This window comes from Aquarana catesbeiana, linkage group LG13 (genome assembly GCF_042186555.1).
Source record: "Aquarana catesbeiana isolate 2022-GZ linkage group LG13, ASM4218655v1, whole genome shotgun sequence".
In the NCBI taxonomy this organism is placed as follows: Eukaryota; Metazoa; Chordata; class Amphibia; order Anura; family Ranidae; genus Aquarana; species Aquarana catesbeiana.
In genome coordinates, this window is record NC_133336.1 from 77,349,943 (window position 1) to 77,361,950 (window position 12,008).

Genomic DNA, 12,008 nt, shown 5'->3' on the forward strand with positions numbered 1-12,008 from the left:
CAACACACATCAAACTAAAATGAAAATCAATTGACCAAACTAGATAGGATAATAAATAATAAACCCCAAACCAAAATATGTCTGCATCAAGCATATGAACAATCAGCTGCTTGTTATGATTATTTTTTTATATTAATTTTTAAAAACACCAGATACACAAAGGCTGCTGTAGCATAGAATGAAAAGGACGCACCTGGTTCTTTATATGTTCGGAAAGTGTCATTAACAAGAGGGAAGTGAAGCACTATGGGAGCATTGGAAATGTCTTCATCTTTAAAAATGTAGCACTCCTTGTGTTTCTTTCTGTCCTCCTCACTCAATGATACTTTGGGGAAACAGATACCCTGCGTTGTACAGTAAGTACATGTCTGTTCCACGGACTGTAAACAGAAGGAATAGAGATCAATAATTTATTTTGCCCCTCAGTATCACTAAAGAGGTTCTCATTTTCATCTATGATAAATAACATTTTTAAAGAATTTAATAGCCGCTGATTTAAAAAAAATATATATTTTTGAATTAGTAGGGTGAAAAATAAATTACACTGTATCTATAGTGTAATAATGGTGAAAAATAAATTACACTGTATCTATAGTCCAAACATTTTTGTTACGGTAGAATAAAATAGGGAAAGATTAGAACCTCTGTTTGTCTTTTTTTTCAGATTGCTGCTATGTCCTTGCTGAGAAGGATAACTCTTTCTATATGTTCTGGTCACTATGGTCACTGAGACAGAAGGTAATGGGAAATCCCAAATTTTCATAGTTGTCACCCAAACAGGAAGCAAGGGGAAATCTTCCAATGGGATCATCCATACCAGTAACAACTGTCTAAAAGGGCATTTTCCTTCACTTTACACCCACCCAGGCCTGTACTGGCCATAGGGACTACCGGGAGATTCCCGGTGGGCTGATGGCTCAGTGGGCCAGTCAGGTGCAGTCCTGGGGACGCTGTTGGGGACACTCTGATGTAAGAGGGGCGCTGTTGGGGACACTCTGATGTAAGAGGGGCGCTGTTGGGGACACTCTGATGTAAGGGGGGCGCTGTTGGGGACACTCTGATGTAAGGAGGGCGCTGTTGGGGACACTCTGATGTAAGGAGGGCGCTGTTGGGGACACTCTGATGTAAGGGGGACGCTGTTGGGGACACTCTGATGTAAGGGGGGCGCTGTTGGGGACACTCTGATGTAAGGGGGGCGCTGTTGGGGACACTCTGATGTAAGGAGGGCGCTGTTGGGGACACTCTGATGTAAGGCGGACGCTGTTGGGGACACTCTGATGTAAGGGGGGCGCTGTTGGGGACACTCTGATGTAAGGGGGGCGCTGTTGGGGACACTCTGATGTAAGGGGGGCGCTGTTGGGGACACTCTGATGTAAGGGGGGGCGCTGTTGGGGACACTCTGATGTAAGGGGGGCGCTGTTGGGGACACTCTGATGTAAGGGGGGCGCTGTTGGGGACACTCTGATGTAAGGGGGGCGCTGTTGGGGACACTCTGATGTAAGGGGGGCGCTGTTGGGGACACTCTGATGTAAGGGGGGCGCTGTTGGGGACACTCAAAATAAAGTGGGCCAGTCATGAGGAAGTCCAGGGCCAAATTTTTGTCCCAGTCCAGCCCTGCACCCACCTCACTTTATCCTTCACAGATATACACCCATTTATTTTTTTTTTAGTGATGGAAAATCTTCCCAATGGCATACAAGACAGCAAGAAAAAACAGCAGGGGGTTCTAGCCATTGTACACACTACATTTTGGCTATATATATATTCCAAATAATGGCTACATTGGATAGCTGACAAATTAATATATAGGCAATTTGGGTAATAGTTTAATATTATAGACATAAAAAATAATTTAAAAGAGAAATTATCCCTTGAACAATTAAACATTTAAAAAAAAAATATTTAGGTTTCTAACACATAGGGGTTGAATTACAAAAGGCAAAAAGACTGTGGACTTTGCAATGTTGCAGTCTATTGGCCTTTAGTAAATCAACCCCATAGTATTACAGCAAAAGGAGATGCAGGAAAAACACTGCTTGTAAAAAATTAGTCTTACTATTGAGTTAAAGTGGACTAATATGTTAACCTAAAGTGAACCTGCGCCCTAACCTAACTTTAATTTTGCCCTGCCTTCTCCCCCCACCCCTCTCACATTTGTATGTTAAATTTTATTAACGGATTTATTTTTCTGTATTTCTTGCCTAAGTGAGAGACATAACCCCCCCCCCACCCCATAATCTCATAGGTATAGGCTGCCATAACCGCAACTCAAACTAAAAAGTAATATTAGTAGCTTTTTGGTCCCAACCTATCCAACTGCTAAAATATCTTTGTGGAAAATCATGCAGTCAATAATTATAATCTCTTATGCCGCGTACACGCGAGCAGACTTTTCGACCGGACTGGTCCGACGGACTATGCGACGGACTGCCAATGGAATTTCCCAACGAACGGACTTGCCTACACATGATCACACCAAAGTCTGACGGATTAGTACGTGATGACGTTGTCATGGTTATGCAATAGAGTTTGTCGATCAGCATACCTGTCTCCATGTGTTCATCTCTAGAGACCAGCTGACCCTCACCTGACTGCTTTTGTAACCTCTCCTCTAAGCATGGCCCCACCCCAGGCCCTATCAGGGAACCCTATATTAACCTGTGCACTGCAAGCCAGCAGTGCTGATCAACCATTGTGTGTTAGCCTCTGTGTGTACTTGCTGTGTTTCCTACATCTGATTCCTGTTACCGACTTTGGCCTGTTCTTAACTGTTCCTGTCTGCTCATGACCCTGACCTTTGGCGTGTTCCCGACCATCTCTGTTTGCCTGTGACCCTGAACCTTGGCGTGTACTCTGTTGTCCTTGTCTGCTTGTGGCCCCTGCCTTGGCTTGTCCCTTACTTTCCTTGTTGTTCCAGCCTGCTGCCTCCTTCCTCTTCTCCTGTAGTCTACCGTGAGCATGAGCTGTGAGACCCTGGGGGCCGCGACCTGGAGCCAGACTGCAGCGCAGTCCATCCTTACCACTAGAGGCTCTGGTAAACACCTGCTGGCTCTTAGACTCCGCGCCCTGGGGAATCTATGCTCTAACTCCCAGTGGGATCTGTGTCAGTGATCCAGTAGACCTGCTTCCTGGACCTCCCAGGGTTCCATCCGCAGCAGTCAGCCGTAGGGTCCACTACCTTGTGGTGCACTCCTGATCCCAACGGTGTGCATCTGTCACCCAGCCTCTAGGTGACCTGACAGACGTACAACCGGAGTAAAATAAGGAAGTTGATAGCCAGTAGCCAATAGCTGCCCTAGCGTCGGTTTTCGTCCGTCGAACAAGCATACAGACGTGCGGACTTTTCGATAGGAACTGGGTCCGGCGGAGTTCCGACGTAAAGATTTGAAACATGTTCCAAATCTAAATTCCGTGAGATTTTCAATCGAAAAAGTCCGTTGCAGGTCCGATGAAGCCCACACACGGTCGAATTGTCCACCGGACTCGGTTCGTCGGACCAGTCCGGTCGAAAAGTCCGCTCGTGTGTACGCGGCATTACATTTGATTGGGATAATTGAAAAATGATTGGAATTCCTCAAAGTGCTTACCTGAAGTGGGGTATCTAGAGTATAATCAAAAGACAGAATGATATCGACCTTCCTCTCCGGCTGCAGTAAAGGAGGGAAGCTGGCATTGATAAAGTAACCAGCATCTACAAGACACAGGTTGTCAGCCATTGGGGTGAGCTTGTTGGGGAAGTTGTCTAGGCTGGAATCTGAAAGACAGCAGTCAACATTCACTTGTTATAAGAAGAATCATCAATAAGGCAATTATTTATTTATTTTTTGTTTTGGAAAGCATGGAAAAAGTGAACTCTAGACCAATATACAGTAAATTGCACAAAATAATGCAGTTCTGTAAACAAGAATATGTTGTTAAATGTATTTTTAATACAAGCGGTGTAAGTACCTGAATTTGACCTGGTATAAGCTTTGTGCAGTCCCTGTATAACAGGGCTAGGGCACAAGAAAAAGCAGTACCTGGAGCCAATCAGTTCATGTACTACAATAAATATACATGATCTTCACTGAACAATTGATCCTACCACTGCGCCAAAAATACACAAATAATAAACCTACTCAAGTTGCCACTTTGTAATAATGGTATAAAAGCAACAAATCTACCTATGCCAAAAAAAGAAAGGTAAATAGTTGCGTTATAAAATTATATATAATTTACTGAATAACACCCAGTGATGAAAAGGTGCAAATGGTCGTAAAGAGGCCAATGTGAAAATATCCATGACTGAATAAGCACATCAATCAGTTCATAAAAGATTAATTCAGATAATATCCACTCCACACCATGCGTGTCACCACTCCCCCATAGGATGTACACTCACCAGCAGTAATTGCCTCACATTCTCAAGCTCGGCAACAAGGCATTGTACCCCTGAGGGCTATAAGTGATTCCAATGCTTCCTCCAAGCCCAAGGATAAGTGGGATTCGGAACAAAGTCGTAATGACGAAATGCGTTGGGACGTGGCTGTGCGGCAACCGGAAATGACCTCACATGCAGCACCATTAGTGACGTTTTGCTAGGAATCAGCATTGGTCGGGTGAGACACGCTGTTCATGCCTTGGGCCCGTTGCGGCCATTATATGTAGGCTTCTCAGCATACTTACCAAATGTGATTTATAACTTGACTACACGTGAGTGCAATTCCTGTGGGTCATTTTTATGGTGTTTTAATAAATGTTATTAGACGTTATTGCACTATTGGAGTCTTTTTTGTGTTTTATATTCACTCATCCACTCATCCATGGGAATCACTTATAACACTTATACAATGTCTTGTTGCCGAGCATGAGAATGTGCAATTACTGCTGGTGAATGTGCAGCCTATTGGGGGAGCGGTGACACATGTGGCACATGGTGTGGAGTGGATATCATCCGAATTCATAATTTATAGACGGATAGATGCACTTATTCAGTCGTGGATATTTTCACATTGGACTCTTTTACGACCATTTGCACCTTTTCATCATTGGGTGTTATTCAGTATATTATGTCATGTAATTTTATAGCGCCTTTCTTACCTTTCTTTTTTGGCGTAGGTAGATTTGTTGCTTTTTTACTATAATAAACATGTTGATAGAGAAGAAAGCAGAGTGACAGATGAGATAATCCCTTTGCTGCTTCTCCTTTCACTCTCCACTTACAGACTGGGGCAGGTCCAGAGCGACCTGGGCCCAGAGGAAGTGGGTTAAAAGATGCTGATCAAACTGAGGGCATCTAGAGGCAGAAAAAAAAGTACAGACATGGAAATTTCTCAAATACAGTGCACCTGTTCAATCTTTGTTTCATCAGACCAGCGAATTTTGTTTCTCATGGTCTGAGAGTCCTTCGGGTTTCTTTTGGCAAAAGCCAGGTGGGCTGTCATTTTACTGAGGAGTGGCTTCTGTCTGGCCACTCTACCATACAGGCCTGATTGGTGGAGTGCTGCAGAGATGGCTGTTCTTCTGGAAGGTTTTAATCTCTCAGAATGACCATCGGGTGACTCCCTTCTACCCCAATTGCTCAGTTTGGCTGGGCAGCCAGCTCTAGGAAGAGTCCGGGTGGTTCTAAACTTCTTTCATTTACAGATGATAGAGGCCACTGTGCTCATTGGGACCTTCAATGCTGCAGAATTTTTTCTGTACCCTTCCCTAGATCTGTGCCTCGATACAATCCTGTCTGTGAGGTCTACAGACAATTTCTTGTACTTCATGGCTTGGTTTGTGCTCTGACATGCACTGTTAACTGTGGGACCTTATATAGACAGGTGTGCTTATGTACATGTGATTTCTTTCATTTTTTTTTTTAGTTCATTTGCAAAGATTTCAAACAAACTTCTTTCACATTGTCATTATGGGGTATTGTTTGTAGAATTTTGAGGAAACTAATGAATGTAATCCATTTTGGAATAAAGCTGTAACATAACAAAATGTGGAAAAAGTGAAGAGCTGTGAATACTTTCTGGATGCACTGTAATAGTGAATATTGTAGCAAAAGCTGATTTTGTTATCTTATCTTTTAACGGGATACTGACCCCATAGTGGGGATTTTCCTTTACTTCCTGTTTCTGTGCCTACCATTTAAGAAATAGGATAGGAAGGCACTGATACCAATAAAGCATTGTGAGAGGTTTTAACCCTTTTCCCTTCACTAAAATTTTTTTCTGTCTCTCCATTGTTGAGATTTCTCATCATTTCTTGCTCTCAGAGGAAGTGAGGCAAAATCTCCACAACAGGGCCCCCAACAGTAAAAAGAACCCGACAGAGTCTCAAAAACTTCCCTGTTCTAACCAAAATGTTTTAGGCTGGGTTCACACTGCGAATTGGATGCGGATTTCCCCACATCCAATTCGCATAGCAGGAGATTGTGACAGGCTCTCTATGGAGCCAGTACACACATCTCTGCAGCGGCTCCGGTGCAAATTGCACAGGAGTCCCGTGCATCTTTTGGTCTGTTTCAGGCTTCCGAATTCCGCCCAAAAGTCAGGCTGAAATTTCCCTTGAGAAAGTCACATGACCTGTGAAGCAACATGTCGAGAGGAGCTGGTGCTGAAACTTCTGGTGGCTCTTATCCTCGGAAGCGCAGTGAGCAGGAGAGCTGTCATGAGCAATAATTGATTATACAAGGCTTTTTACAAGATGTACAAAATGCGAGTGAATCTATTTATTTTAATAAAACAAGTATTGCTTTACAATCTTGCGCTACGATGATCTTTCGTTTGCTTTGAGCATTGAATCTTGGAGGATTGGTTTCCAAATATATTGGGAGAAGCTTGCAGGATCTTGGACCAAACAGCTAGTGTTTCGCTCCCTATGTGGCTGTTTTTCTGGATTAATGATGTAGCACCCTGATGCAGGGTGGCTACTAAATATATCTGCCAAGTGATAGTTGCCTTGGCCAATTGATAGGAGGTCAATTGATTTCACCCTAATTCTGAAATTGCTGCACTTCTCTCTTCTGTCACTAGATGGCCAGGTATCTAGTGGTATTAGATAAGACAAGGGCATTGCAAGGACAGATTATGAATGAATGGGGTGTCTCAGCCAATGGGCAGGGATTTTCTTGGGTCCCTTGGCCTGCTGGGAGAGCCTATTTATTTGGGTGGAGTCAGGTTATCAGGGTTCTGTGCCACCTGGATGGCTGTCGGGGTGGACGTGTGTTGTAGTGCCCGGGCTGCTAGGCCACAAGCCTTGGGCCTATCCCAGGGACATCTGGCTGCTAGGCTGTCTGAGGGCCTATCCAGAAGCAAAAGAGCAGCGTAGGGTTGGGACTGCAACTTGCAGTCCAACCAGAAGTAACGGTTTCACCGGCTGGGGAACCAGTTGTGGTTGGAGGAAGCTGTCCCCACCAAGGAACCATCCACCTTGCCTCCGGAGACCACTGTGAGTAAGCTGATGCCAGTACCAGAGCAGACTTCTCGCCAGCCGGGGACAGTGAAGAAGTGGGAAAACTTCAGCAAGTGCCAAGTCAGGGACCCAGCCTGGCAGCAGAGGTGACGCTTGTGGAGTGCCAAGCCAGGGTCCTAATGTGTCAGCAAGGCTGAAGCTTGAGGAGTATCTGTGAGTGCCAAGCCAGAGACCCATTGGTGAAGCGGGGGTGACGCTTGAGGAAGATACTGAGTGCTAAATTGGAAGAGCTCAGGGGATCCAGTGGCAGTGGATAAGTACGTCTAGTGAAAGACTGAGGGCTCAGTGGAAGTGAAGTTCTACAATAGGAGATTGTAGAAGAAGTGAAAGAGTTCATTTCAAACTTTGTTAGAAACTGTTACAAGACTTTTGCCATAGGAGACAGTGTTCCTACTCATGCAGATGTGGTGTCTGGCTAGATACCTTTCCCTGCATAGTTGTCTACCTATAGAAGTCTTGGAGTCTGCCAATTAACATTGCATCTACTAAAAGGTGTCCTGAACCCCAACCCTCTCTCCCACAGTTCTGTTTAAGAGACAATAAATCTCTTGGCATTCAAGAGGTGTCTGGCACCCATCAATGTACTTTGCATTGCACCCACCATACCTTGTAACCCACTCGATCACAGAATAGGATTTTCTGACGGAAAATGTTCTATGGGAGCTTGTTGTCGGAAATTCTGACCGCGTGTAGGCTCCATCGGACATTTTCCATCGGAATTTCCGACACACGAAATTTGAGATCTGGATCTCAAATTTTCCGACAACAAAATCCGTTGTCGTAAATTCCGATCGAGTGTACACAATTCCGATGCACAAAGTTCCACGCATGCTCGGAATCAAGCAAAAGAGCCGCACTGGCTATTGAACTTCATTTTTCTCGGCTCGTCATACGTGTTGTACGTCACTGCGTTCTTGACGTTCGGAATTTCCGACAAGATTTGTATGGCCGTGTGTATGCAAGACAAGTTTGAGCCAACATCCGTCGGAAAAAAAAATAGGATTTTGTTGTCGGAAAATCCTATCGTGTGTACAGGGCATAAGAGGGGATAAAACTCTCATGCCGCGTACACACGGTCGGAATTTCAGCCTGGAAAAGACCAATGAGACCTTTTCGTCGGAAAATGCGACCGTGTGTATGCTCCATCGGTCTTTTGCTAGCGGAATTCCAGCCAGCAAAAGATTGAGAGCATGTAATTTCAGCGAACTTTTGCGTGACCGTGTGTATGCAAGGCAAACTTGAGCGGAATCCCGTTGGAAAAGCTGTCATATCTTTTTCCGAAGAGAAAACTGATCGTGTATACGCGGCATCAGATTATTTTTGCTGCCTGTTTCCTGCTGAGGACAAAATGAGGGGAATTTCCATCCTAGACCACTGTGACCAAAACACTCCCATTAGAAGATTTCCCCTTTTGCTTTTTATGAGAATTCTAAAATGTATTATTTTCACTTTACTGTCTGTTTTGGTGAGTGTGAATCTCTGCGTCTGTGAGAAAGACAATAATAAAAACTTGGCAGAGGGGTTAGCCCTTCTCAACTCTATTCAAAACTAAAACCTGTTTTGTCTTTATATACGCTTTAACTGACTTGGCAAAAAAAGGCACAAAATGCGAATCAAATATACTGTACATGCTAACATGTAACATTGGAGATCATGAACTGCTGTGATGCTGAAAAAATACTGTGTCTTTCATCTTACTTATGGGTTTTGGTGCTTCCGGATTTTTTAGAGTGGCATTTTATCATCACAGAACATCTTTTGGAGGAAAGGGGTAATTATAATTCATTAATCTACTCCTGTTTATATATGACAGCCAGCATGCAGCGGACGTCAGGGGTTTCCTGCACTGCTAGAAGTACTGTTTAGCGTTCAGAAAATGTGACAAGTTATGACTATTAACCTTTAAATAGAAACTATAGTTTTTTTGATTGTGTTATTCACATCCTTGTAAAAAAGAATAACTGTAACGTAAATCTTAGCATAATGTCTAAAATGTTAACCAATGTTGTTGCCTAACAGTATAGAGAACTTTTAGCCCCGGTTCGCACTGACAGCGCAAATAAAATTGTGCGAGTTTAGCTGAACTCGCACAATTTCATTCCCGCATGTCAGTCCCAACTTTAGGGACAATTTCAGAGACATCTGTGTGGGTTTCTGCGCAGATGTCTATTGAAACCGCACCCCGAAGTCGCCAAAAGTAGGTCAGAAACTACTTGGGAATCGGTGCGGTGCTGCAAATGCGGCTTCACACAGATTTGGACAGTGCCCTTGCCAGCAATAGCCGCCGATTTGGCATGCGATTTGACATGTCAAATTGCATGCCAAATCGCTGCAATGTGAACCAGGGCTCAGGTCAAGTCATTAACGATTATTACATGGAGTCTGTTTTTTGTTTGTTTTTTTTTCAACCACTTCAGCTCCAGAAGGTTTACCCCCCTTCCTGACCAGGCCATTTTTAACTATACGGTACTGCGTTACTTTAACTGACAATTGTGCGGGTGTGTGACGCTGTACTGAAATAAAATTTGTATCCTTTTTTTCCCACAAATAGAGCTTTATTTTGGTGGTTTTTGATCACTACTGCGTTTTTTTTTTTTTTTTTTTGTGCTATATACAAAAAAAACCCGACAATTTTGAAAAGAAAAAAACAATATTTTTTACTTTCTACTATAAAACATTCCCAATTACAACTTGCAATGCCTTTTACTAAATACCTTGGACTGTCTACATTCCAAAAAGGGGTAATTTGGGGGGTATCTGTACTGTCTTAGCATTTTAGGTCCTTAAGAAATTAGACAGGCTGTCGGTGCATCAGGTTTAATCAATATTCAATGACTGGTACCATAGCTTGTAGATGCTATAACTCTCAGTGCCGGTTCACACAGGGGCGGCACGACTTGCAGGTCGCCTCAGCGAGGCGACCTGCAAACGACTTCCGAGGCGACTTGCAAAACGACTTCTGTATAGAAGTCTATGCAAGTCGCCCCAAGTCGCCCCCAAAGTAGTACAGGAACCTTTTTCTAAGTCGGAGCGACTTGCGTCGCTCCTATTAGAACGGTTCCGTAGCACAGAACGGGAGGCGACTTGTCAGGCGACTAGGTCGCCTGACAAGTCGCCCCTATGTGAACCGAGCCTTAGAGCCGGTTCACACAGGGGCGACTTGTCAGGCGACCTAGCCGCCTGACAAGTCGCCTCCCGTTCTGTACAATGGAACCGCATCGCTCCGACTTAGAAGAAAGGTTCCTGTACTACTTTGGGGGCGACTTGCATAGACTTCTATACAGAAGTCGTCTTGCAAGTCGCCGTGGCAGTCGTGTGCAGGTCGCCTCGGTGAGGCGACCTGCAAGTCGTGCCGCTTCTAGTGTGAACCGGCTCTCACACAGACCAAATAATATGCACTGATTTTGGTTATTTTTATCAAAAAAATGTAGCAGTATACATTTTGGTCAAAATTTATGAAGAAAAATTACTTATTTGCTAAATTTTATAACAGAAACTAATAAAAACAGATTTGTTTCAAAATTTTCGGTCTTTTTTCATTTATAGCACAAAAAATTAAAAACCTAGTGGTGATTAAATACCACCAAAAGAAGTTCTATTTGTGTGAAAAAAAATTATAACATTTTTTATATGGGTACAATGTTGCATGACTAATTATCATTCAAAGCGTGACAGCACTGAAAGCTGAAAATTGGTATGGGCAGGAAGGGGGTGAAAGTGCCCTGTACTGAACTGGTTAAAGCAGAGTTCCGCTTAAAAAAAAAATTAAAAGTCAGCAGCTACAAATACTGCAGCTGCTGACTTTTAATAATCAGACACTTACGTGGCCCAGGGTCCAGCGATGCGGGGGATGGAAGCCCCGCTCGTCTCCCCCTCCGTTTGGCGGCTCCGGTATTGTAATTTTGGGCACCCGACTGTGGCTTCACAGCCGGGCACCCACTGCGCATGCCCGAGCCGCTCCGCGCGCCGTGACTGGCCGCACAATCATCTGGGACCTGTGACGTGTCCGAGGGAGGGGGGAGAGGTGATCTTCCTTCTGGCGCCGAGGGAAGTGACGTAAGGAGCCGAGGTGAGTAAGGAGGCAGATTACGAGGGACCCCCTAGCAACAGGCATTAAGAGGTGAGTAAAAAAAAAATTTCCAAATGTTATTAATCGTTTTTAATGCAGCTGAAAAATGCTAAAATAATTTTAGGAGTGGAACTCCACTTTAACTTAACACCTGCTCAAAAAAAAAAAGTGTGTTCTGTTTAGTTTTGTTTTAGACAGTGTTTTATTGTCTAAGGTTTGAAAAAAAAAATCATTGTTGCAAGAAATTTTTATAAAAAGAAAGCCGTGTTTGCCCTTAAAAAATTATATATAATTTTATATATATATATATATTTATGTATTTATTTATTATATGTAATTATGTGATATGTAATTAGAGGTCGACCGATATGGGTTTTTCTCTGGCCGATGCCAAAGCCGATATTTAGAAATCGCAGTGGCCGATGGCCGATATATGATGCCGATTTTTTTGGGCCGATATATTAGGCCGATTTCTTTTTTTTTTTCCCTTCATCGC

The 12,008-nt window shown here is 43.7% G+C and overlaps 1 protein-coding gene across 2 annotated transcripts in view; it reads right to left on the reverse strand.

The window, feature by feature from the left end:
- The window catches only part of LOC141117501 (cytosolic phospholipase A2 delta-like), an 84,425-nt gene that overhangs the window by 3,520 nt on the left and 68,897 nt on the right, over positions 1-12,008 (reverse strand). For both annotated transcript variants that reach the window (XM_073610398.1, XM_073610397.1), the window contains exons 18-19: positions 3,588-3,754; positions 194-380 (exon numbers count right to left, since the gene is read on the reverse strand). In XM_073610398.1, the coding sequence (XP_073466499.1) occupies positions 194-380; positions 3,588-3,754 (354 nt within the window). The remainder of the gene's footprint in view (positions 1-193; positions 381-3,587; positions 3,755-12,008) is intronic.